Source organism: Polypterus senegalus, chromosome 12 (genome assembly GCF_016835505.1).
Source record: "Polypterus senegalus isolate Bchr_013 chromosome 12, ASM1683550v1, whole genome shotgun sequence".
Taxonomy (NCBI): Eukaryota; Metazoa; Chordata; class Cladistia; order Polypteriformes; family Polypteridae; genus Polypterus; species Polypterus senegalus.
Window position 1 is genome coordinate 69,133,962 of NC_053165.1, and position 27,860 is coordinate 69,161,821.

At 35.7% G+C, this 27,860-nt stretch overlaps 1 protein-coding gene and 1 long non-coding RNA gene across 4 annotated transcripts in view; one reads left to right on the forward strand and one right to left on the reverse strand.

Annotated features, from left to right (window-relative positions):
- On the forward strand, positions 1 to 27,615 carry smpd4 (sphingomyelin phosphodiesterase 4). 3 transcript variants are annotated; one of them, XM_039772089.1, is made up of 21 exons: positions 1 to 141; positions 563 to 659; positions 4,187 to 4,256; positions 7,063 to 7,149; positions 8,583 to 8,719; positions 9,514 to 9,589; positions 10,383 to 10,485; positions 10,830 to 10,882; positions 12,030 to 12,181; positions 13,528 to 13,660; positions 15,043 to 15,114; positions 16,749 to 16,838; positions 19,776 to 19,924; positions 20,915 to 21,005; positions 21,819 to 21,919; positions 22,050 to 22,213; positions 22,707 to 22,912; positions 24,037 to 24,270; positions 25,164 to 25,295; positions 25,515 to 25,643; positions 25,833 to 27,615. In XM_039772089.1, exons 3-21 carry the CDS (start codon positions 4,218 to 4,220, stop codon positions 26,142 to 26,144), a joined length of 2,460 nt encoding a protein of 819 aa, XP_039628023.1. In that variant the 5' UTR covers positions 1 to 141; positions 563 to 659; positions 4,187 to 4,217; the 3' UTR covers positions 26,145 to 27,615. The 3 variants fall into 3 exon arrangements, with proteins under 3 accessions (XP_039628023.1, XP_039628022.1, XP_039628024.1); XM_039772088.1 differs by lacking the exon at positions 563 to 659; XM_039772090.1 differs by lacking the exons at positions 563 to 659; positions 16,749 to 16,838.
- Positions 2,261 to 27,860, reverse strand: part of LOC120540918 — a 31,116-nt gene continuing 5,516 nt past the window's right edge. Inside the window, exons 2-6 of the long non-coding RNA XR_005635897.1 lie at positions 20,647 to 20,767; positions 18,744 to 18,786; positions 6,383 to 6,465; positions 5,384 to 5,444; positions 2,261 to 2,852 (exon numbers count right to left, since the gene is read on the reverse strand). This is a non-coding gene — a long non-coding RNA (uncharacterized LOC120540918). The remainder of the gene's footprint in view (positions 2,853 to 5,383; positions 5,445 to 6,382; positions 6,466 to 18,743; positions 18,787 to 20,646; positions 20,768 to 27,860) is intronic.

The following is a 27,860-nucleotide window of genomic DNA, read 5'->3' on the forward strand; positions in this document are numbered from 1 at the left end:
CGCGCCGCCTCCCAGAGTAGTGCGGTAGATTGAAACCGCCAAATGCTGAAGTTGTTCATGAGTGTTTGTTCTAAGGACCTGGAGATTACATTAGGACTGGATCTGCAATTTTAAAATTTGTCGATAAACACGTTTAATCAGGTTGGTACACGACAACGGTACTTGAATTTGTATGATATATTTTTCACGTTGTTTCGGTTGCATTAATTTCTTTTCATTTTTAAGTAACTGATGACGATCACAATACTGTACAGTACTACAATAAACTATCCAGTACTTATCGTGTCCGTATAATTTTTTTTTATAAGGACTAATGTTCATTTTTAACTGTGTGCTTCCCTGTTATTATTGTTTATCTGGCTAGTCTTGTCGCCTGTCCGGAAGAGAATCAAGTGCCGACACCTGCATACGAATAACATTCTCATGAATGTTAGTAGTGCTCGGGTTGTTGTATTTATTTATTTATTTATACACACACAAGTTAAATGGATCGGGACAGAGCAGAAGTGATGAGTTTGTGCGCTGGTAGGCCCCTTGCAACACATGCAGCCTGTTTCCTCAGGGACTGTTTTGGGAGTAGCACTTGTGAACTTAAGTGAGCAGAAGAAAGAAAGCGGAGAGGAATTCTGCTGGACAGCGGGAGTGGACCAGAGAAGCAGGTAAGGGAGCTGCTTTAGATGGCAGGTGTGCGTGTCTCTGCGCAGCGAATTCACAAGACCTCCTACAGTAATCGAGATTTCAGTAAGCCCGGCGTGGAAATCAGTTTGGATTCAGTGCCTTATGAAATTGTGGATGTTATGCTGTCAGGATCACCGTTGACAGAAAATGCAGCGTTTTATTTTTTCCTTATTAATGATGAGTAATGAGTTAATTTTTTTCGGATTAATGATGAGATGCGACAGAGCTGCTTTATGCATTGATTTACTCAGTTTAGACAGATAGAACTACATTTGGGGAAGTTTTGGCTTTCTATAGAAACTGTTAAATACCTACATACAAACACACTTGTGGCTGTAAAGAGCCCAGAGTTTAGGTCCTGGGTCCTCCCCGAATGGAGTTTGCATGTTCTTCCCATGTCTGCGTGTTCGAGTTTCCTCCCACTGTCCAAAAACATGCAGGTTTGGTGAATTGGCGACGATTAATTGACCTGGGTGTGTGTTAGCCCAGTGATGGACTTTGCCTTGAATCCTGTGCTAACTGGGATAGGCTGCAGCACCTCCCGTGACCCTGGTCCGGATTATTAAGTGGAATTAGAAAATAACATAACACACACACTATCTATATATATATATATATATATATATATATATATATATATATATATATATATTCACATACAACACGATGTCTAAAAACAAAGAAAAACGTCTGATTTGGCAGTCATATTGAGGCATTTTCCAGGCATATTACCCTAGCCCTATAGCCCTAATCGTGTTTCCTGACACATTTCCGCTAAATAATTCGTTGGCCAAAAGCTCTCAGTGTTGGCATGTCAGAGAGAGGATGTGCAGTCATGACACTCAGTTTTGTTTTAATTCTGTGCTTCTCTACCACCACCGGGGGTCAAGAGTATATCCCACAACTGAGCCTGCTCTTTTAATTAATTTGTGGATCCTCTTGATTTGCTGTTGCCAGTTCAGCCTACCACAGCTTAGAAAAATGACATTTAGATGATAGAAAAGAGAGGAGACCATTCTGTCCATCTAGCTTATTTGTTTACCTAATAACTAAGCTACCCCGGTATTTCAGCCTGTTTTGATTTGACTTCTGAGGAAGAAAAACACTCCCTACTTCATACACAAGTGAAGAAGAAGGAAAAGCAACATACTGTACTTATTCAATAAGGAAAACATACAATTAAAAGTTCCATGGTGGAATATTGCTCCCATTTTTTTTTTTTCGTACTACCTTCACTTCTTCAGAGTCAAAGCATTGTGTTTTATTTAGAAATCCCTGAGGTGGTTTATCAACTCACTCTGGACTTTCATTATTCTCTATTTACTTCATTCCGGTGTCTATTTTTTTTCTTTAGACACATTATTGTCTTCATCCCTTGTGTACCAATACATTTAATCTCTTAATAAGAGTGTTTCTGCACTGTCAGGGTTTAGAACATAAGAGTCTTTACAAACGAGTCAAGTTTCAGTCCATTTGTCGCTTGTTTAGTTAATAGCTAAGCCGTTCCCATATCTCATCCAGGAACTTCTTAAAGGTTGTCAAGGTTTTTCCTTCATCTCCATGTCTTGGTAGTTTGTTCCACAACTCTTTGTATAAAGAAGTGCTTCCTAACTTCAGTCTTAAATACACTTCCTCTTAATTTCCAGTGATGTCCTCAAATATGTGATTTGCTGTTTAGTTGAAAGAATTTAGCAGGATCTTCTTTATCAGCAACATTGAGGGTTTTGAAGACCTGTATTAGGTCATGGCACGGTCTTCTCTGCTCAGGACTAAACAGGTTTAATTCTCTGAGTATTGCACTTTGCACTTAGAGGACTCTTCAAGAGATGGGCAGTCAGATGAAATGTAGCTCAGTCATTCAACAAGAGAATTGCCAGAAACACATGAATCAAGTATGTATTATATTGGTTGAAGAAAATACGTTTTTGAGATTTGGTGTGGCTGAAGTCAAAGTCCAGGTCTCTCCTTTCTTTGAAGGCAGAATTTCGTTGTACTGACATATTTACTATGCACACCTAGGCAGGTAGGATTTTCAGCTTGCAAGTATGAGGATGTGGCCCCTGGTGGATGCTGCCTCTTGTGTAACAATGGGTTGACCATTAATCTTTGTCACTAGCATGTGAGACTGAGCAACCATAACAGGAAACATCTTATTACAGATATTTCTGATTAACCTAATCGGGGAAAAAAAAAAAAAAAAATTAGAAGCCAAAATGGCATTTATTGTACATTTCATGCAGGATATTAGATATTGTAGAACTTCAATAAAATAATTAGTAAAATTTGATTTTAATGGAGACATTGATAACTATGTAATCGTGAAGTGCACTGGACTTTTCATGAGACTCTATTTTACATATAAATTTGCTCAGAGTAGGCATGGTTAGGAATTCTCTTTAACTTGTGACATATTAAAGAGTAAATAATTTGCTTCATTTAAACTCTGTGAATTACCTTCTTTATTGTTTAAAAAGAAAGGTGTCATTAAAAGAAAACAATTGATTTTCAGAAATAACAGAAAGCTTTCATATCCTGAATTTCTTGTATTCTTAAGAGTCATGCAGTTGAAGCAGAAACCCTGACAACCTTTAAGGAGTATCTGGATGAGACATTGGGATGGTTTGGCCATTAACTTAACAAACGAGCGACAAATGGACTGCATGGTCTCTTCATTTGTCAGGTTTCTTATGTTCTGTTCTTGAGTTCTTTCACCAGTTGGAGTGGCTCTGTCAGACAGCTGAACAAGGCACAGCAGCAGGTAGATTAATGTCAAGTAAAACCCAAGAAGTTTATTTCGTTTTTTGTTACCATTTTAGATGGGTTGCAAAATAATAGGCACATTATTCTGCTCTACGTTGTAGTTAATTTGGAATATTACACCTATTTTTGACCAACTTTAGTACAAATTAATGTCATTAATACTTTATTCCCTTGTCCCAAAGAGAGAAATTGGGCTTAGTCTTTAAGTTTTATTTGACTAATGTTAATGTGTATAAACAACTAGTAATTTATATATTTTATCCATAATTAATGACAGTTTGTTTCCAGTCTGTAATAATGAAGTGTCTGTTATCTGCTTATACAGAATAAAGTATTACATATAAAAAACGCAAGTTTATAGAGCTTATTGGACCCTAAAGTTCTTTCTATTACTAGCTTTTTTGCTTTTCTTCCATGAATCCAAAATGGAGTGCTTTGTTGTCGTCAGCCTTGTTTTAGCTTAAATGCTATTCCTTCTTCGCTGTTTAAATCAAAGAGTGAAACTTTATAATGAGACATTTGTTCTGTTTAAAAATTATTTATTAACTATTCTGCCATATTATCAGAGGCAGCATTCAATTCTGTATTGGCATTGAACATTAACCAACCCGTTGTATCCTAACTACAGGGTCACTATTTGTTGTTTTAAACTGTAGTTTATTTGTCTCTGTTTGTAAGTGCATAGAATGGTGGTGTGTCCTTATGCCAAATTGTTACATAAATATGACATTTTGTTTTTATTTTACAGCTTAGCCTGTTTGTTTAAAGGGTGGGCAGCCATGGCTAGCCTTCCTTTACAACAGCCAAGCTTTCTTTTGGTAAGTTTTATTTTATTAGTTTTTTAAATGATATGTGAAAATAGCAGCTTATTCTTCTGTTCTGTTCTGCAGTCTTCTGTTCAAAGTTACATGCAAAAGATGATAGAACAACTGTTTTTGCATTTATCCACCCAGAAATGGTAGCAGGTTACAGTTATCCCAGGTAAAAGTGAATGCAGCCATTACAGGACACTAATGTAAATGTGAAGCATTTTACTAGGTAAGCTTAAAATTCAGCCAAGGGTACATGGGTCCATTGCTTAAAAGCTATTCTGCTCATTCTCAACAATGATGGGCATATATTCTATAAGGAGGAAAATAAACATTAAAAAAAAAAAAAAGGTTTACTATTAGATGGGATATCAGGCAGTACAGAGGGGGAACTGGTTAGCACAGCTACAAAATCCTGGGTTCAAGCCCTCCTAGGCATTATGTGTGTAATGTTTTTACAATCTCCTTATGTTTGAAACATTTTTTTCTCATAATACCCCAGGTGGTCTCCCCAGAGAGGTAAATGATATGTTAACTGGTGACCAAAATTATTCTTGTATGATTGAATGGTGTAGTGTTGTGTGTGTGCACACACTTTTAGAAGCTGTCCAGATTTGCTTCCCACATTGCATTTTATGACTCTTGGGATAGGCAGCAGGACCATGTTCAGTGGGTTAGAAGATGGATGGGAAATGGAAAAGCTATTCAAAAAGATAGATATGCTTTCAGTTTGGAATTTACACTATCAGAATCATCTTGCAGAGGACCTGTAGAACACTTCAGGTGGTCCACAGTTATATGTGCTTTCATGAAAAACTTTTGAGAAAATGTTCAGTGAAGGCATACATCCAGGAGAGATATTATATGCAAAATAAGTAGCAAACAGTACATCATCATTAAGAAGCAGAAGGTGCAAAGTACAACTCGGATCTTGCCTAGATCATACTGTCCCAACAGCATTTCGGAAAGGTTACTGGTCATTGTTTGATTGGCATGTCACAACAATGTCATATATTTTGATAAAAAACATCTTAAAGTTTTGGTGGCCAAGTGAGAAAATGGGCTGTGGTGAGAGGACACCAAAATGTAACCTTTTGGCTGGAATATAAAATAGTACATCTAGTGAATGACCATACCATTTAATGAACACCATTCCTGCAGTTGTCGGTGCTTCTCTTTTAACTGGGACTGGAATACCTGTCAGGGTAGAAGATATGATTGATGATAAGAAATACAGCCAAAATACTTAAGAAAAGATATATATCCCAGAGCTAGGAAGTGAAAAATGGAAAAATAAACTTGCCATTCTATAAGGCAGTGATCCCAACCACACCACCAAAGCTAACATACAGTGACTGAAAGTCCAAGTAAGTAACGTAGAGGTCAACCCGTCTAAAGTTAGACTGTGCGTGAACATGGCTATACTTTAGCAAAGTACTTAACTGAGTATGTTTATTTACTCACTTATCTACCTCTTTATGTATTTATTTATGGCTAGAGCTTCTGTAAGAAGACAATTTCCCCCAAGGGACAAATAAAGTCCTGTCTGTCTGTCTATCAGTCAGTTAAATTTAGGGTTATTCTCTTATCCAATTCAGTTAGCTTCTTTTTAATTTTTTTTCATAAAGTTTGCTTTCTTTTTTTCACTTCTTAGTTGCAGCATACACTTTGTTAATAAAAGCAGTCCATTTTTTTGGTTGTCTTTTTGGACTTTGTGACATTTTTGAAAAGGATGACTTTCTATACATTGCTGTAAAAGATTTTCTACATATTGCTTAATTTATAGAAAGCCACGTCACAGTTGGATGACATGTAGATTACAAATATCTAAAAGAATTAGAAATTCCTGGGAAAAGAATGAGACACGGCTGCTAATGTTTCGATATCTTCAAAACGTGATAAGACTAACTGAAGTTACTTGCGTGAAGTGAACTGATGCTTGTCTCTCTTCTCCTGCAATCTTGGTTGATTTATAGCCTTGATTTTTGCAGTTGTAGAATGTGTAATTTTGGGTGTTTGTGTAAATTTCCTCCAAATACTATTCACTTCCTTACATATCTTAACAATGTGAAAGTAATGTTTATTAAAGACTCTCAATTGCTTTAAGTAAATGTGGGTGTTAGCATGAGTTTTACCTATTGTAGACTTGGGTCCTATGCACAGCCAGTCCCTGCCATTTTCTTGATTTTACCAAGGCGGGTACAGTTTTCCCATGACCCTGTTAAAAAAAAAAAAAAAAGTGGGTAAAGAAAATTAATTGGTGATCGTATTTAAGGTTTGTAGGTCAGAAAGATATGAGAGACAGGACAGGTTATTGCATTGCAGTCATATTTGAAGTTGCACTTTATTCTATGCTATGCAATGGTGACTTCTACAATACAGGGTGGTCCAGATCTAATTACGCAGATCCAGATCGTTTGGATGACTTTGATTTATGCGAGGACGATTCCAGTTCGGTGCGAAGACAATTCCTTATGTCACCAGTTCGTACACTTCTCGATGGTCCAGAATTTTTCTGGTGATTTTCTATGTAATAAACTAAAGTTATAGCGTAATGAAAATTGCATAATTAGATCTGGACCACCCTATATTTAAAGTTGCACTTTATTATATGCTATACAATGAAATGCAGTGGTGACTGCCGTGTCTGTTGTGTTAAGACCACTGAATGGAGTTCCCTGCATTATCTTTACCTGGTTATGTTGTGCGTATGTTCTTAAATGTTTACTGTTGCTTAAAAATTTTATGCTGTTATGTAATTATTCATAGAAAGGTTTAGTTGACAATTTTGTTTTTCTTCTCCTCTCTTCCTTAGGCCAATCTTAAAGCAGATTACATAAATAAACCTTTTATCCAGCGTTGTCAAGAACTGGCAAAAGTAATTGATGATTACCCAGCAAAGGTAATAATAATCAAATACACAAGTGTTAAAACAATGTGTTGCAATACAAAACAATTGGCAGTTGAACACAGTCTGTGTTTTATAACAGCAGACCAGCAATAAAATACAGTTTGCTAGCATATTGATTAGTAGAAATACTCTTGTGTAGGATTTTGATTAGTGCATTATATGCCAAAATTAAGAACAAATCACATTTTTTTTTACATTGTAGAGTTCTATGTATTAATGTTTTTAGAATGTGTTTTCTATGCATTTATGCTTGTGAAATTGTTTTTTTTAATTTTGTTAAATTACAACTGGAGCAAAATGTTTTGCTTTCATTTGAATATTAAATTTATCATTTTGAAAAGTGTAAATTTCTTACAAACTGAGTAAGCTCAGTTATCAGTTCTCCTTAACTCAATGGATGTCTGCTGTAGTAAGTGCCCCTGCAGATGGTTTACTAATGAAATAGCACTTATGTTGTCTATGGATTTTGTTTTCCATCCATCCATTTTCCAACCCGCTGAATCCGAATACAGGGTTACAGGGGTCTGCTGGAGCCAATCCCAGCCAACACAGGGCACAAGGCAGGAACCAATCCTGGGCAGGGTGCCAACCCACCGCAGGACACACACAAACACACCCACACACCAAGCACACACCAAGGACAATTTAGAATCGCCAATCCACCTAACCTGCATGTCTTTGGACTGTGGGAGGAAACCGGAGGCCCCGGAGGAAACCCACGCAGACACGGGGAGAACATGCAAACTCCACACAGGGAGGACCCGGAAAGCGAACCTGGGTCTCCTAACTGCGAGGCAGCAGCACTACCACTGCGCCACCGTGCCGCCCTGGATTTTGTTTTCCCCCAATGGAATTAGTATTTTAGAAATTTATGCAGTTCTATTGCATTTAGGTGGTATTTCAATAGTAATTTCTTTTGCACATAATGTAAATGCATCTCAAACTTCATTATAATAATGCCATTTAAAGATATTATTATTAAAATGTCCTCACGGAAGAATTTCATTCATAATTTGAATTGTAGAAATACTGAGTGTATAACTTGGCCACTTTGTGGAAGTTAATATATTTTAACGTCAACGGAACCAAGTAGTAAAATAAAATATAAACCCTGCATTTGCAAGATGGACCATGAAGCACCTTCTCTGGTCTCCATTTAGTCAGATGATAAATGGAACAGAAATGTCCAGAGCCCAGTATTGTTATTAGCCTACAAAACAAGCAGCATCTGTAGCAGTGAAGCTAGAAGACTGTTTTTGTGCCTGGTAGTAATGACAATGAAGTATGTGTTCCAATGTGTTAAATTGTATTATTGTCTGGTAATACAGTACATATATTTTTAAATCTGTATTTAATACACTAACACAATTATTAAATATAATACATTAAAAAAATCAATATATAATGATTGTTTAATATTGCAGGAACTTCACCTCATTTTTCCTTGGCTGGTGGAAAGTGTGCTGGGCAGTTTGGATGGTACAGTTGTTGGATGGAATTTGCGCTTCCTACATTCAAGAATGAATGAGTACAATACAGCAATGGAATTTTTAAGTCCAAGGTGGTGTTTACTGCATTGTGTTTGTGTATAATTTCTTCACAGTATATAATATGCATTTTGTTGTTGATGTAAATTTTAATTACTTAGTGATATGCTCTGCCAGCATTGGTCAGCACTAGAGGGAATGCATGCCTCTTGCATTTTTGAAATTTTCATAACCTGTACAAACATTACACTTATAATACATCAGTAGAGAGATTGTTCATCTCTCTGCATTGTGGCATAATAAGACCCTTTGATAGGCTGCTAAAATAACTTGTTAATATGAAGAGAGCTATGCCTGACTTAAGTCACCTCTGACTTGAATAGATGAATAACCACTGTACTGTGAGTAGTGAGAAAAGTGCTATATAAATGCAAAGAATTATTATTATAATCATTAACACCAGAAGAAGCCTTTCTTAAGGTCTTGTTATTTAACAGTAAATGATTAATTTTTGTAGTACCTAAACTAAAGTGTCATCAGGCATTCTTTTTTAAAAGAGTTATAACTAACATGCCAATTTTTATTTCACATGACAATCCTGACTTCTCCAAATCTATCAAAGAATCAGTTTCTATTCTATATCACCACAAGGAGTATCCCAGCAGTTTGTTTAAAATAAATATATACTGTAACATTTAGCCTAACGAGCTCCTCATCTTGTTAGTTTAGAGTAAGACAGTAATGTTCTTTCAGTTAATATGTGGCTGCTTAAAACTTTCCTTTTTAATTTTTCAATCAAACATTATTATTATTATTAAAATTAAATTACTGGTATTATTCATTAATCTCATTATTTATGTTTCCACAGCGGCCCAATGATGAAACTGATTTACAAACTGCATGCAGAAGACTATAAATATGAGTTTCCAATCTCCTACCTCCCGGTAAGACTAACAAGTGTATTTTCTTTTTTTGTGAACATTTTGGAGTTCTTTAACAGAGTCAAAGTGAGGTTTTTAAAATTGTTTCTTTTTTTTTTTTAAATTGCCTTTTAGTATTTCAGTAGTAGTAGGGTGATGTACAATATTAGCCATTCTGGTTGCTGAAGCAAAATGACACCATTTATTGGATAACTCAACAGATTACAATATGCAAGTTTTTGAAGCACCTCTGGCCCTTTCTTCATGCAAGTTGTAGCCCTACTGAAGTAAAACATACATTTAACTCTGCAATTTTATTAACAGTTTAATCGTACAAGTACATAGTTTGTCCAAAACTGTGAGACCCTACCACACCTTTAAAAATGGGTTTCCGGTTTCCCTTCATTCTCTCTTTTCACTTCTGCCTTCTGGTAAATGCTACTGGTGCCTCACAGTGACTTGGTCTTGGTCACACAGTGTTGCTAGTGGGATTTGAACCCACAATATCAGGGTTTGAGGTCCAAAGTCAATCACTACAGCACACTGTCTGCTTCCTGTACTTTTGGATAGCTTCTTCCCTCTCTGAAAACTCAGCAGTCTGATCTTATGTGCCCTGTACTGTATCATACCGTAACTACCTGCTGGTGTAGGTCTAATTCTTAAGTATGTTACATGTGTACCTCCATCTGTACTCTTTCTCACTACTGTTTAATACACAACCTGTATGTCTGTACAAGTAATTAACTGGAATAAGTCATTCATCGATAAAAATAAAATCTGTTAATTTATTAAAATATGCTTGTGTTTGCTTCATTAGGGGCCAGTGAAAGCTTGCTTCCAAGAGGGCATCTTACCAGACTGTCCACTGTTCCACGTCAAGTCCCAGTTCCCTGTTTCAGGCCTTCTTAGTCTCTCACTAAGTATCCTTTCTGGTGCATTTTATTTACTTTCATGTTTTAACTTGTAATTCAGACATATAGATAGCAGACTACATTCTTGTCTTTATGTTCAAGTGTGTTCGTATGTATGGAATGGCAACTTTACCATTGCTGTGCACTTTTCCAGTGTCAGTTGGGCAAAAACAGATTAATTTTAATATAGGCAAATATACTCTGGTGGTGTATGTGGCTTTAATTTATTAATTTGGTCAAACTGCCTTATGGCATTTTAAAAGGTCAGGTGGCACTTTCAGCGTTTGTACAGTATATTAAATCACATAATTATACTTTTTGAATCCCATCAATGTTTTCTTAACAAATTCCAGATCCATTTCAGTATTACATGATTAATTTTGCTGCATGTCTCATTGCACAAAGAGTGAGTGTCATTTTTGTTACTCTAAAGAAATATGAGCTTAGATTTTTCTATAGGTGTACCATTTTACTCTTGTATATCTGCAATCTTTAGATTAGGCTAACTTGTTGACTCTATTGGTGTATGCCCTGTGAAGGACTGGAATCCTGATGATGTTCACTTCCATTGACCGGACCCTTTTTTTTTTTTTTTGGGTTTGTTTTGTTGCCTATTTTAAACTTGCTCCATTATGGTAGTTAATTTAATTACAATTAGTGTTTTTTTTCATTGTACAAACTTGTAGCTATGTCTTAAGTTTTGATGTTTCATCTTAACCAATAGTAGCTGTGATTTCTGAATACGAGTGTAATCTAAGTCAGATTAATGTAGAGGTATACTGTTACAAGGACAATTTAAATTGAAATTACTGTAAAATAAATTGCAATTTATTTTGCTATTCCAGAGGCTTTTCTGTGAATCACTTCTAGCAGACTGTAGAGAAACTTTGAGTTTATTTGCAGGGCTGTGGAGTCGGTATACAAAATCTCTAACTCTGACTTCTCAATTTATAGTACTGCAGACTCCAATTAGTTTATTTGTAATTTAAACCAATATACAGTACCAGTCAAAAGTTTGGGGCCACTCAGAAGATTTCATGTTTTTAATAGAAATTGACATCATTTTATTCAAGTTAACATTAAATTGATTTAAAAATGTAGCCAAGGCTTGACTAGTGTGTATAATGGCTATTAGTGTTTGAAATGACTGATTTTTAATTTATTATTCAAATGTGGCTACAAAGCCCCATTTTCCAAAAGCAGTTCCTTCAGTGTCCTATTGGTAAACACCCTTAGCTTATCCTTCATTGGTCATGTTTAAATGCTAATTGGTTATTAGAGAAACCTTTCTAACTGTATTAGCACCACAGAAACCTATTTTACCATTCACTTTTGTTACAATGTACTGGCATTCCTAAACTCCAGTTTTGGCATAGAAAAGTTAAATGTATGTAATTTAAAAAATAATTAATTATTGTGTAACACTATATCTGAACAACTTTATTGCCAACTCTTTTCTTAAAAATAGTAATAGTGATGATTTTGAATCATATCTGATCTTAGATATGTAATTACAATTATATTTTGTAAGATCATTTTTTTTCTATTTGTAGAATTACCCTATGGCACAGTATGTACCCTATTCTGAAAATGCTTATTTTGTATTGGTTGATGTTTACCTGAAGTTCTTCTTGCCCTTGGAGGGGAATGTCCCACCATCTCTTATTACAGATGTCAGAGGAACTGTTTCACCACCAGCACCAAGGTCAAGATTTTTTAAAAAACATGTTCTAAATATAATAGCTAGATCTGATGGAATGTATTTTTTTATTAATGTAAAATTCTTTAACCATTGCTGACATTATGAAAGTATTAAGTGCACCCTCTCATGCTTTTTAGTTTCCTATTTTGATTTTTGTGGTCTAATGTAGATTTCATGGAATGTCTTATGTATGTATACTCCTACCCTAATTTACAGATACAATTCATTCCTATAAATTAGTTCAGAAGGTGAGAGTTTAGATAACGAGTAGACTATTACTATTAGTTCCTACAGGATCAATTCTAGTCTGTTCTATACCAAAATGTTGGCCTGTTCATTAGAATGCTATGCCAGACTGTTGGTTTAACTGCTTTATCACTGTTATGTGATAGCACTTGACTTTAATCCCATTCTTCGCCATGCTTGATTGGATTTAAATAAGGAAATTAACCTTGGTTGATTGCTGACATTAGAGAAACCCAATATAAATGTGTAGTTCAATATGCCTTGTGTGCAGTGTTGTCACCATAGACTCAGTCCTCAACTCGGAGTGGGACTGAGGATGTTTCCGAATGGATACATTGACTCAACTGGACAAAGGGTTTCTACTTCCCTCCCCGTAATGACCTCACTGCCATAGCTGAATAATACTCTGTGTAGAATACAGGGAAAAAAAGGTTCTGAAAAAATTATATAATGTATTTTTGAAGCTTTTACTGTTTTTGTCACCGTGTATTAAAATGAATATTGTACTTCTAGAAAAAGTCCAGAGAAGAGCCAGTAAACCTTTAAAGTGACCTCAGGGTAAAAGCTCTGAGGAAAGAAAGATAGCACTAGATCTGTTCATCTTGATTAAGAAGTGGTAGGATGGATGGATAGAATGTGAAAATAATGAATTAAATTGATATCCAGTATTTTACTGATTAAAGTGCATTTCATGCCAATGTTAAAAAAAATTATTTACACAGAGAAAGGTGGATATATTGTGAGAAAAACAAAGTTTAGATGGTATTTGTAAGATCCCATCGTAACATTTTCTTAAGCTTGATACTTGGTAAAGGTAATAATAAGTTTTACTCGGCTCAAATAAATTTACCCAACAAGAACTTTGTTTTCTTGTACGCAATTAATCATCAAATTGCAGCAAAAGTTAAAAGTTAAATTGGCTGAGCCCAAAGTTGCCCAAAGGTTTCCTGTAACAAATTTGAATTTTGGTTGGTGTCTAATTAGTTGGTCTAGCTATTGGTGCCACTGGAATTATGACTCCAGTATGATTCAAATATCATACCTTTTAGATCAAGCATTTGTTAGTGTTTTATGTGTCTTGCATGTCTTGTTTTGTTTTTCAGGTCACCTAATGTGTCATTTACTGGCTATGGTGTCCACCACACTAGTCTCCTTAAAAGACACATTTCTCACCAACCTTCGGTTAATGCTGATCCTGCCACACAAGAAATCTGGAGGTCTGAAACTCTATTACAGGTAAGGCAGACTGAGCACTGGATATAAATTACACTCACTGGGGCTTAACAGAAGGTCTTGGAATGTTTGCCATGTTAGATTCACTTAGTACAACATATTTTATTAGTTGGGTTTGATACGTACAGTCTGTTTGACTCATATCTAAATTGTTCAGTTTAGCTTCTAATTTGTATGTTTTTATAAGCAGTGAAGTGTAATTTTTATTACAAAAGTTTCATATTGTGTGTTCTTTTTGAGTTGCAAGTTTTTTTGTCATAGAAAAGTACTTTAAAATGTCCCATCTAAAGCTGTAATCCCTGTGTCTGCCCCATGGTCTTCTCCCAGTTATCAATACAAAGTACATCTCCTGTGGGAGACGCTCAGGGCATCCTTACCACATGCCCAGACCACTTCAACTCCTGTCATGGGGAGTCAGCCAAGTAACTTCCTCAGGACTTCATTTTTCCTGCTTGTACTTGTAGTCTCGTTTTTTTTTCCACTTTCACTCATGGCTAGTGACCATAGATAGATAAGGTATGGTATCTAGAATGATTTATAAATTGAATGCCTTGTGTATAGAAGTGCAGTAGTTTCTGCTGACCCACCACAGTATGGTACAGTGCCTATAATAGTGCTGCTTTACAATTTTGTTGGTCAGTCTCCTGCACCTCTAACCTCATGCATGAAAAAGACTTTACAGTGCTTAAACTTTATTCAGGGCAGCTGGCCAAACCTTAACTTCAAAAACAAAAGAGTCTTGACCTCCACATTTGGAGATGCTAATCTTCCTCCCAAGTGTATTACGATCACCTGCACAGTTTCTATGCACATCAAATCACTGACGGATGAGGCCCTCAGGACACCTTCAGATGCAGTTTGTTAGCTTACCAAGCTGAGTGCTTAGCAGCTTTACCTGTACATCGGTTCAGTGAAAATCGTAATATTATATATTGAGTGCTGTTTGTAATACAGCATTAGAGCAGGATAGAGATTCACAAGATCGATCTTGTGACTTTAAGAATCAACTTTGAATTGTCTGAATGAAAAATAACAATTATTCAGAACAATTGAATTATTTAACTAGGACTATACAACAGAATATGTAATGTAATAGTAATAATGATTTTTTTTTTAAATAAATTATTTTTGGATGAATATCCACCTGCTATAATGTACTATTTACCTTTTAATATTGAAATCTCTTAATTTTAATGTAACATTTTTATATTTCTCCCATATTGCAAATTGGCAAAACATTATATTAAGTTGTAATTTTTAACAGCACAAATTATCATAAATATTTTCCCCTCACAGACTGTGGTCTGATTGCAGACATGACTCCTGTTTTACCACACTCTACTTATTATTAATTTTTCCCCATGTTATAATGCATATTTTCTTAGGTATTTGTGGAAATGTGGCTTCACCATTATTCCTTGGAAATGTACCAGAAAATGCAGTCACCCCAGGTGAAGGTAAACAATGCATGCCTTTGCTTTCTGTATAGTTCAGCATACCTTTGATGCTTTGGACTGGTTTTGCTACTTCACTGCTTAAAAATGCTGGCCTTTAATCAATGAAGCTTGAAAATAATACATCTGCTTCTTGCTTTCCATTGTGCTCTATTGCAAGTGTAACAGTTTTGTTAGTTCCTTCCTTATTTTTGTCTTATTATCTTAAAATCTGACTCTTAAGAAATTAATCATTAAATGCTTTTTGGTATTTGTTCCTCTCTGTCTCTGCAAATAACTATTTTTTCTGATACTCGTAATAGCTTAGTAACATTAACATCTATTATTCTATATTAATGTGTTGTATTGTAAAAAATGTTAAAATCGACTAATTTTTTTACCACCAAAACACTGAATTAAATCATTTAGTTTTGCACATGGATATCTCCATATCCTTGTTTTTACCTTTCAATTTTGGCAAACCTAACAGCCACCACTGTCTGAAAATCGTCCTGTATTTGGTGTGCAGCTTGGAAAGGTATTTGCATACATTTTTAAAAGTTCACTGTGGTGTCTTTAAGATAAATGTCATCAACAGCTGGCAGCAAATTCAAATTATGTGAGATATCAACATTATTATTGCATACTGTTGCACAAATATTTGCTCCTTCGATAAAGGGTTTTATATTTAAAAGGGCATGATTTGCATTTTGCTAGGAAGAATGATTATACAGGTAATGATAAGAGGTATCATATTGCAGACAGCACCTGATGACATGTGAAGAAATTTCCATTTTCTCTCTCAAGTTTTATTTCTTAATTCATTCATCATGTTACATGAATTTCTTTGGAGATCATTTTAGTCATGCACATGTTTTGTAATGATGCTCACTTTCCATAGTTGTTCCTGTGTCCATGCACCCCTTCTGAACATGTACTCTGTCTGTCCTTTGTCGAATGTTGGCTTCTGCTAGGCTTTGTGGCTGTGGGCATGGAAATTGTTCTTTGGCACTAGGACCATTTGTTTATGGGCTTGACGTGCTAACACATAACATTTATTTGATTATGCTCCGCATTATTGATCCTTAAATGTTTTGCCTTCTCCTCATGTTTGCACTGCCTGTTTTTAATTGTTAAAACATTTTTGTTATGTGAAAATTTAAATGATGAAGTATACCCTTTATTTAGTAAAGAATTCACTTATTAAAATTTTATTTTACCAGTAATACTATTTAACATTTTAACGTTTTTCAAAACTCAATTAAAAAAAAAAAACTACTAATGTTTATATTCATTAGTGAAATAATTGTTTAAAAAAACCAACATTTAAAAAGCATCTTTTTTGAATTTGCATTATTGTGCAAGTTTAAACATGATTTAAAAAAAAAAAAGTACATTTTATTTTGAAACATCGAGTACCATATGTAAATTCCCTAAAAAATTAAGTGGAATCATAAAAAGTTTGCATTAATGTCAGCATGTTATTTTTTTTCCTTCTTCTTTTAGAGGATATAGCATATATATTCTTTTTCATTCCTTATTCTTCCCAATCTGTCTATCATTCTCACTACTTTTGTATTTCCTTCTCCACCTTTTCTCTCTTTCCCATGTGCTGTTTGTTTGTTTTGTTTTGTTTTTTGTTTTGTTTTGTTTCTCAGCTGGAGGTGCTCCAGTACCGACTTGGTATTTCCAGTATGCACTGCAGCACTACTGCCCAGCCTGGCTATGGGACCATCCACACATATCAAGTACTTTTATCTTTTCATTTTAACATTACTAACTGGGGTGGGGAAGCAATGCTGATGAACCAATTTGCCACATTCTGCAGATTTCTACAATCATTTAGGTCACCAGTTCAGGAATATATTTGAGCCTGTAAAGAAAGTCTGTTGCATTGATGGTGTTCATTATCACAATGTTGCCCTTGCAGTAGGACGCATCAGCATAACTGTACCCCTTTCTCTCAGCATTTCACAGTGACTACTGCTTTAGTTTTAGACTGTGCTTTTAGTGAACAATTTAAAATGTTATTTGTTGTCCTGTTACTAATGTCTGAAACACTGTGGATGTTATTGATATAAGAGAGAAACAGAGGAGCAGAATGCATTTCACAAATTGGTTACAGTAGTTACAAAAGAAAAAAAATCTTTGAGTTGCTGAGTGTTCTTTCTATATAATATGCTACCGTGGCTGTTCGTTTGTCTGGCCAGGATTTTAAATCGCCTGTTAGCTTGCAAACCGTTTGACCTATTGACCTGAAATTTGGTACACATATATGTCTACTGTCCATTTCTAGGTTGATAATTGACCTCCAAGGTTATTCCTCTTTTTATTGTTATTTTATTTTATTGTAGAATCAACCCTCGGCAGCATCCAGCAGGGTGGCCCCTGCGGTGCATATGTATAGGCGCTGTTCTCATCCCTACCACCTTCGCCGTCACTTTCCCTTTTCTTAATTCTTCAATCTGCCTCAAGAATGATTTAAGTGCCAATTTAAGTGACAAATTAATGAAAACATACTAAGCAATTGCAACACAAACACTGACTTAATCAGTTTTAAAGTGAAAAGATGCTGATGAAAGAAGAGAAGAAGTGGGTTGCTAGGGTGGAGAAAAGAAGAGTTGCTCAGGAAGCAGCAAACACATCAACCTCTAAGCAAACGAATGCTAAACGTACAGAGAAAGAGGATGAAAACTAGGAATGGTCAAGTCAAGTATATTCACTGCACGTTAATTGTGCAGTGTGCTGTTACTGGTAGAAATATAATCTGTAACCAGCTGTACTAGCCCATTTTAGCCGGGTTGAAGTCTATGTAATCGACATTGACTTCAGAATTAATATTTGCAGTGTATCATCTATTGGAATAATATAGAAATAAAATGCAATGCATTTGTCATTCCAAAAGATGGTGCATCACAGACATTTATTGTAATAGAATGCATTACTGCAAACGTTTGTGATCCGCCATCTGTTGGAATGACCAAACATAGTAGCCAGACAGACACAGATACTTATCCTTTTGTTAATGTGGATAGGTTACAGATGACATTTTAATTGAGTGATTGCATTTTTAGCTACATATGAGGGGTGTTGCAATAATTCTTAGCCTTTCAGGAAAAAAATAAGGCAAAAGCATTTTCCTCAATGAAAGCTCATTTTTTTGATCACTTCAACAACGCATCAGTGCACTGTTTCATGTGCTTGATCCAACTGTCCAAGCAAGCAGGCAAGCAGCAACATCACTTTGTGTGAAGTTTTCAAGTTGCTTGTTCACCACACCAATCACTTTTTTGGAACCACCAGAAATCACAAGGCACTAAATTTGGTGAATAACTAGGAAGTTTATCTGTGTGATTTCTCCAAAGTTTCAATGGTCAGTTTTTCTGTATATTGTCACTGTGGAGAAATATTCATAAGGTGGAATGAGTGACCCCCACTCTTTCCCCACCCCCCGGTGCCACTTGCCATGTTGGGTAAGGGTTTTTTTTTTTTTTCCTCATTTTATTAAATGTGGGAAAGAGTAAACTTGATCTCCAATTGTTGTGAGCATGGTGGCAGTTCACTAAGAACTGAAGGCTAAGGACGTTTACAACACCCCTCATATTGCTATTTCAGTAATTTTTATTAACCATTGAAAGTTTTGCTTTTCTTACCTGTGCTGCTGAACAGGTACGGCATCCAAGAGATCTTGGCTGTCTTTAAAAAAAAAAAAAAAAACTCAGTAGAATTAACATTGATTTAAAAGTATATTTATATGGGACCTTAACTTAATTTGCAGTGGGGAACGAGTTTCTTTCACCTTTCTTGTATATCTTCATTATTTGTTTTACTGTATGGCTACATATATCATATTATAAAACAAAATGAACAGCACTAATGCAATGGACTCTAAAAAAAAAAAAAAAACTGCAGAGAGTAAGGAAGATAAAAAGCTTGGGGGCTCAGAATTACTTTTATTATATAAGCTGCATTTTCCTATTGGAGTGTTCTGGCCTGTTTGGAAATAATAGATAACAGTCAGTAATCATGTGGTTTCTTTTTATGTCATTTGAATATTTTGTTAAATTCTTCTACCTTTTTCATTGTTTGTGTCTTTCTCATTTGTATCTGTTTAATAACACATGTTGGTGTTGTCCAAGCCAAATTATTCAAGCTGTCCACCAAAATGCATAGCTTGAAGGTGAACCTTTCGTTGATTTTTACCACGAGGAAAAGTACTAAGCCATCCGATTGTTTCATTGGTCATTTATTTGGATTTGTTCACATTTAATGTATTTGTCTTTGAATGAAAGATGTGTTTGGCTTATTTTTAATTATCCATTAGTCGTGAAAATTTTCTAAATATCTTCAGCGAATCAAAAAATTGTAGTTTTTTTTAATTCATTTAAATGTGTTTTTTTTTTTTTACCCAAAGATGATTTTGGGGCTTTTTAAGTCTCACACTGAAATGCTTTTATCATAAAGGTAATCTTTGCATTCCCTACCAAGGCAGAAACACAGTTGTCCATTTGATTAAAGGTTTTTACTTGGGTTAAAATGAAACCACTAAGCTAAAACAAATTGCAGGGTGGCTGCTGGTGTGATTAAGTCTAGTGGAACTTCCATGATGTAGCTCTCATCTGTGTATACTGATTTAGTGGTCAGTTTATAGTATGTTAGTCAATTTTATAATTCTCTAATTACAGGAACCATTTAGACCTACAGAAGAGCATATGTTGCTTGTCCGGCTCTTGGTGAAACATCTCCATGCCTTTTCAAACAGTTTAAGGCCTGAACTTATCTCATCATCTCCTTCTGCACATTCACACGCCAGCCCCCTGGAAGAATTTAAAAGGTCAGAGCATTCAATGCCATTCAATTAAATATGACTTGTGTGTGAGTGTTTAAAGGCAGAATTTATTTTATCTCCTAAGCATTGTACAGAATATAACTATTAATTCTTCTTTGTCTTCTTTCAGCTGCTCATGTTAGGGGTTGCCACAGCAGACCATCTTTTTCCATAAGAATATAACTGTATTAGTATCATATATTAAAACTTCCTTAAAGGCCCAGTAACAAAATGCCTTTTAAACATTATTCATTTTTTTGTGAGATTTTACAAGCCTATTAATTGATCATGTTGTTTAATTTTTTTTTTTGGTAGCTATCTCTGACACCTGTTTTTAATAAAGAAAGTGCATTTAATGTAATGAAAATTTTAAGTCCTTCATTTTAAAGTAGAATGTTTAAAGCTTATTTTTAAGTTGTACTCAAATCATATCTTAGAAAATATGTAGTCTGAATCATTAAGATGAAGTTGTGAGTGTGTGTGTTTGTATTTGTCCACATTCCCTTCAATCATCTTTTCACTGTTTAATATACATTCAGTTTAATATACTTCTGAAACTCCCTTATGATATGGCTGTCAAATGTCTGTGAAGGAGTGACATTGTTAGTGTTACTCACCTTAAACTGTTCTACATCTCTGTGAGTGCAGAGTGATACAGATCTCACTATGAACAACAAAACCATTTGGTTTAAATATTTCAATGAAAAAAAAAAAATGAAAACTCCTACCTTAGTCCCAGTAATTACAAAACATCACTGCAGGACCGTTCATGGGATCATGGTCGGCATGGCCCTGGGCCTCTTATTAAGCTTCCCCAGGTTCACAAGCTGGTGTTTTTTATCAAATGACCTGTAAAATTTTCACATGAAAGTTAGTATTTGTATGACCGAAATGCAAGTTACACACATTTCTCTCGCATTACTGTTTTAACTGTTACATGCTAGCTTTGTATAATGTAAACCTTGCTTTCTTGTTTGTTTTTGGTGTCCTTTATAGGGTTGTCATACCAAGATTTGTTCAACAGAAGCTGTATGTGTTTCTCCAGCACTGCTTTGGACATTGGCCTCTTGATGCATCTTTTAGAGTTGTATGTATTTTTGATACTTTTCTTAAATATTCATTCAAACAAAATCATAGTGTTAACAATAAAAAAAAATAAATTATCAAGGGTTGTTACAAGCGTGTGGACAATTCTAACTTAAAACTTCTAAATCTGATATAACTAAATTTTGCGATACCCCCACTCCTACTGAAGTACATGCTTGGGAAATTGGATTGTTATTCAAGCTCGTTTTAGAAAGACAGTCACTAATACACACATTAAAATAAGGAAAATGAGTATAAGATAAACCCAAAGTACTTCTGAACCTACATGGCTGTCCACTGACATGCCCCCTTGTCTCATAAATCCACCCATTTTTTAATTTTTGTGTTCTTGTACAGGATATTCAGCCTTCAGGAGTGAGAAGTGACAGTCATAGTGGTCAAACAGTGAAAAATGAGAGTGTGTAGGTTTTCATTAATGCTGTTACAGACCAATATCGTAAATTGTGTGGTAGGATTAAAAAATGACATGAAAGTAGCCCGATTTTCTGTGCTTTAAATAAATGAGTAAAATACTGGAATTTCTTAGCCTTTTTTTTTTTGGGTTTGTTTTAAATCGGCACATCATGACACTATTTTGGTTAAAATCTCTTGAGTTAGGCTGGCTGGATTCTGTTGTACATTTCAAAAAGTAACATACTTAAACCTCCTTAATCCAGCTCTGGCTGACTAGCCATTTCTTAGCAGTGTACACTTGCACAGACCCAGATCCACTTTGGACCAATGCATAAACTTCAAAGGCACGCAGGCAATTCAAGAGTATTTTACATGATCTGTCATTAATACATTTTTGCAGGTTTTAGAAACCTGGCTTAGTTACGTGCAGCCATGGAGATACACTCCAGAGAAACTGCTTCCACAAGTGGACCCTCAGGACCGGACAGTGCCAGAGAAATGGTAAAGTGTGCTAAAAAAAAAATAATAAAAAATGCTAGTTTCCCATCTACAGCATATTTGCTGATACAAGTTACTGTGTTTGTCTGGAGTAGATTGGTTCTTTGATTATTTTTATTTTCTCCCCTAATAGGGCTGTTTTTGTCCAGGAAAATTTGTTAATGTACACACGGCTATTTCAAGGTTTCTTAAACAGAGCTCTCCGTACAGATCTTGTAAATCCAAAAAATGCTCAGATGGTCTTTAGAGTGGCCAAGGTGTTTTCCCAAACTAATCTACCTGAAATGATTCAAAAAGGTAAATAAAGTTCTAATCATTATAAATTTTAATTTTCAGAAACTAATAAAATAGATTTGCACATAAGAATCTTTTGGAACAAGAGACAAGATGGAAGTTGGTTACAATATTGTGTATCTCAAAGTGTAATACATACAAAGACACCAGTGTCTCTAAAATAAGCCACAGTGAAACACTTAAGGTGTATTTATAGTATAGTATATTTTTATAGTTCAGACTGATTAATATTACAAGTTAAGAAACGCTCAGCCAGTATACTTTGAATATACTTAGCTATTGGGTAAACATGGCACCGAAACATTGAGATGTACAAATGAATTCAGAGAAGGAATAAAATACATTCAAGCAGCAAAGAATGTTTAACAATTTAAATTTCTATTTTCTTCACCAAAACATAGGAATACTGTTTCATTATAACACACACAAATTGTTTGTTTGTTGCTCTGTAGAACAAAGAAAATAAAACTTCAGTAAAAATATCTTATTTCATTAGCTGAGCTGCTGTTTTTGGAGCAGGAGCATGTACCTCATCACCGCCAACACCGGATCCTAATGTCGCCCACTCTTGGAGGCAGCTTTCTATCTAATCGACAGTCTGCCATCACAGATTCTGTCTTCAAGGTGAAGAGCCACGTGTACAGCTTGGAAGGACAGGACAGCCAGTACAAAGAAATGTTTGGAATAGAAGTGCGCACCTCTGTAAGTAGTATACAGCTGGGAATAATAAAGCTTACTGGTCCTGTTAACATTAAGATGCCTAAGCGTTCAAAACACAAGTTAGAAGCAGTACTGCCCCCATCTGGTGGCAGGAAAAAAAGCCTGTCTGTCTCATTCATGCATCAGACCAAATGTGCTATTCTTTTAAAAGTTGCCTGCTTATGGACAGGTAACAGTACTCATGGCATTGGCATATAAAGTTGGATTAGCCCGTTAAGAAAATGGATGGATGGATAGATGAGTAAACACACATTTAATGTGTCTATAGATGATGCTAGACATACCGTGCATCCGGAAAGTATTCACAGCGCATCACTTTTTCCACATTTTGTTATGTTACAGCCTTATTCCAAAATGTATTAAATTCATTTTTTTCCTCAGAATTCTACACACAACACCCCATAATGACACAGTGAAAAAAGTTTACTTGAGGTTTTTGCAAATTTATTAAAAATAAAAAAACTGAGAAATCAGTTGAGTATTTAGTGTCAGCCAGCCAATATTTCAGACAGTGCCTTTCATAGTGATAAACATGTTGTAGTTATCCTAATTTAGTTGATATTAAGAATCCTGTTCAAGTCTGGACATTTTTTGCAGGTAGGCTAACAGCCCCAGATGATCCCATACTTTGCTACCAACTGCTTTGGGGGTATGGAAGCATGTCACAGTGGTGTACACCGAGTAGTTAATTACACTTGATGTATATTTTGAATAACAATTAAACCTATAGTTGTCGAGTCTATAATGTTCTGGATAATTTAGTGTCTGTCTGACAGACTACAGTTGGTGAGGCTCAAAAACTGTGTGGACAAACACTGCTCCTTACCCTTCATCCTGTACATCTCAGACTATAACTATAGCATCGGGTCATGTCAGTTGCAGAAATCCTCTAGATGATTATGTACCATTAACTGCACATCAAATTTCCAGTAATCCATAGTATCAGTACCTTTACAGGCCTTATTAGTGAACTTGGAAGGGATTGGAGAAAAGGGAGAAGTATCACTCTAGGTCAGTTACTTATGTAATAGTATTTGCAGTTTTGTTTTATTGTTATTGTTTTACATTTTCATTTACTGTTTTGAACTTCTCTCTTTTCCCACAAGGTGCTTCGACTTGCCCACCTAATAGTCCAAGCAAAGCAAACGGCTAAGTCTATATCGGATTATTCTGCCGAGGCAAATGCAAACCAGTCCTTCTTTTCATGGCTTGGGTTTGGTTCGCCGGATTTAAACACATCATATACTGGAAATGACATGGATGACATTGGCCTGGACAGCATAAAGAAGACAGATGAATACCTTGACAAAACTCTCTCTTATCTCTGCCAGATATTTAGGGTGTGTTCCCAGCATTATTGTATTTCTTTCTAATCATGTTATGGTTTAGTAATAAAATTACCAGTGTAATCTTTATGTAGCAACTTCAGAAGTGAACCCTATTATATTTTTTTTTATTAACAAAGAAGACAGTAAACTGACGGTATTGTGAGTATTGAACGGAGAGAACACGAAATGTCTCTGCTGCACTCCAGAAAAGAGCCCTGTATTAAGTGTGGTTTGAGTATTGACACTGAAGGCTCCTCTCAGATAGGAATCAGTGGATGGATTCGTAAGGAAATGTCATAATTGCCATTAAAAGAAAAGCAGATGAGCTTTGAAATCATGAAAGGACCTTCTAGCCTTTACAGAGCTGTGTGATCTGCTGCCTTATATCTGGAGGCTTGAAGGTTGTGGCATTATATTTACATACTTGTGTATTATTTCCAAAAAACATAATGATGGGTTAAGCTAACTAGATTGTCTTCAGATGTCAAATATATTTTATAAAATTTTGTTCTTTTCTGATGCAAAGTTCAAAACAAATTGTTAATTGCATGAACAAATTTGGTTGTATCCATCCATCCATTTTCCAACCCGCTAAATCCAAACACAGGGTCACGGGGGTCTGCTGGAGCCAATCCCAGCCAACACAGGGCACAAGGCAGGAACCAATCCTGGGCAGGGTGCCAACCCACCGCAGGACACACACACACACACACACACACACACACTAGGGCCAATTTAGAATCGCCAATCCACCTAACCTGCATGTCTTTGGACTGTGGGAGGAAACCGGAGCGCCAATTTGGTTGTATTGTCATTGTGTGATTTATTACAAAAAAGGATTGGTGTACCTGATGTTTGTGCATTAATCTAACTCTGTAAGTAAGCATTTTTTTTTTTTTTTGTAGCTAAATGCTGCTCAGCTAACACAACTGACCACAAGTTCTGCTCTGAAGCCAGACGAAATGAGAACAAAGCAGCTACCTGACTGTGTGCAAGGAGAGAATGGTTTAGAGCTAACAGACTTGGGTCGACTGCAGGTACAGTAGGCATTAACAAGTCCAAACAAAGGTGTATGTGATACAGACATTCCTTAAACATGCTAAGATCACAATGCCCTTTTATATTTTAAAGACACAAGAAAAAGTAGGCTTTAATGCCACACTTACAATACATGTTTTGTTGTCGATTGTCCTATCATCCACTACACAAAAGTAACAGTCAAGAGCAAAATAAATAATGTACTTTCTGCTTTTTAGATGATCAATGGAATGCGTAAATTTGACATTACCTATCAAGGTGATCCTGAATTGCAGCCAATAAGAAGTTATGAAAATGCATTTCTGGTGCGCTTCCTATTTCAGGTGTCCTCTTTAATCAATAACCGTGTAAGTCCCATTTTAAAATAAAAGCAGTGTTTCTTCTCGCTCTTTAGGGATTATGTTTGTCTTTTATGGCGATTTGTTAAGTTTCACGCATAAACTTAGTTTTACTATTTATTATTTGAAATTTTTGGGAGGTTCCAAGTGATGGCTTTAAAATTGTTATGTATAGAATTGTTTGGTTTTGTTTTCCAGTTTTCCAGAGAGATGAATTCCATCTGCGCTAGACGGAGCTTTGCTGGCCGCCTTGCTCGACACTACTTAACCGATACTTGTGCCTCTGCTACAAACCGAAGTCCTGGGACGTTAGCCAGTGACCGTCGCCCTCGCATTAGCCTGCGATTTCTTGGAAGTTACCGCAACTTGCTTTCTTTATTTTTGCTTTTTTTAGTGGCTTCCTTTTTCTCCATCAGTCCACCAACATGTCTGCTGGGGATACTAGCCCTTTTTCTTTTTCATGGTATCATAAAGGTTTTGTTTTCTGATAATCAAACAACTTATCGGTAAGATAGCATGCATTTATTATCAGACTCTAAACCTTTTGTAGTTTTTTCTACATTTTGTAAGGCTTGAACCCAAATTAAAATTTTGTTGCTTTTTTAAAGTAAACTGGCATCATTAGTCGAGATACAGAACTACTTCCATGCATCCAATGTTCACATATTTTCATTTTTGTCAATATATTAATACCAAATACTCTGAATTTTGTTTTAAAGTGGTCCCCCCTTTGTCTGAAGATGCAATTTTCAAATCATAGTTAAGTTGAATTAAAAAGGCTTGTTTTTAAAATCCAAACTGATTCCATGTTGATCAGAAAATTTGTGAAATAAATCCTTAAAATATTAATGTGGGTACTATGGGCTAAAGTAAAAATTGGCTCGGTAAATAGTAGAAAGCCTCACTTTGTATAAATACTCAAAACTTTTTTTTTTTTTTATTGGTCTCTAAAGAGATGATGTCACCATTTTTGTAAATAAATGTTTTATACAAGTAACTTTTTGTGTCCGTGATCTTGCATAGTAATGAACCTTTTTAAGTCTTTTAGAAATCGAAGAATCAGACAGTCATCAGGTGTGGCCTTTCTTCAGGTTTCTGCTTTGGGGCAACTAAACTGAGAATTCGGTTCTTTTTGGAGTTTTCCTTTCAGATTGTAGGCAAACATTTTTTTACAGAGAACATGTGGATAACTGCAATTTGATGTATAACTAACTGTTTGTTCCTGAGATTCTGGCAGTGATGAGATCTGCCATGTGTGCCCTCGTACAGATTCTCCGTAAAGCATTCGATTGAGTTTTAAATTTGGTAGGCCATCTAGCTTTTCGTGTTACTCTGTCTCCTCTTTCAAAATCTAGTACTGCCACTTCTGCCCCATAAGATTGGGCTTTTTGTTAACTTGGATCAATTTTTAACTCGCCAAGTTGGCACCTTGTTTCCAATCAGTTAAGCTTAATGTGACATTCTCAAAAGTTTTGGACTTTAAAACCTGAGGCTGAAGGTTCAGCTCCCATTGCTGACACTGTTTGACCGTAAGCATGTCATTCACCTGCCAGTGCTCCAACTGGAAAATAACAAAAATAATGGAACCAGTTGCCTTTAGTACAGGTGTCGGTCAAATAAGTAATAAACAGTAATGATTTTGTACAGTGGCTCAGTCCATTGGGCCAAGCCCATTGCCAACAAGCCTGTGACATGTTTTTGTGTTGAGCCACCACACGATTTTCACTAGAAATGCACTGACCTCCAAATTAGGTTCCAGCTCCAGTAGTTAGTGACTGTCAGCATTTTCTTGTGCTACATGTGCTTGACGCCTAAGCCAATGTTACACTTTACACAAGTTTTTGTCATAGTGTCTGTCTGATTTGCCAATTCTGGTTGATGCCTTGTGTCAAATTACACGCCTGAAAAGTTGTGTGAGACAAGAGAATGCTACCTGATGGACCTGGTGCTGTAGGAAGCAGTTAACAGCTGTAGCAGGTTCATCAGCTTTCATTCTGTTTACGAATGTTCCTTATTAAAGCAAAGTGCTTGCCTCTCTGACTAAACAGAAACTCAAACCTGTTGGTTTTAATCTTAGTTAGTTCCAGATTACATGGTTTCAGATATTGGGTAGGTCACATTAGCTAATCGTCTTGATCGTCATGTGCTACCAACTACCTCTGAACGGCTATGATTATGTACAGTAAATGAAGGCTATGTTTGCAGATTGCTAGAAAATTTGTTTAA

Bases quoted from the DNA above. Each gene is read 5' to 3' on its own strand.
- smpd4 (XM_039772089.1), top strand. From the start codon at position 4,218: ATGGCTAGCCTTCCTTTACAACAGCCAAGCTTTCTTTTG. The intron at 15,115-16,748 runs GTAAACAATGCA...TTTGTTTCTCAG, and splicing joins TGCAGTCACCCCAGGTGAAG to CTGGAGGTGCTCCAGTACCG. The intron at 25,644-25,832 runs GTAAGTCCCATT...TTTGTTTTCCAG, and splicing joins CCTCTTTAATCAATAACCGT to TTTTCCAGAGAGATGAATTC.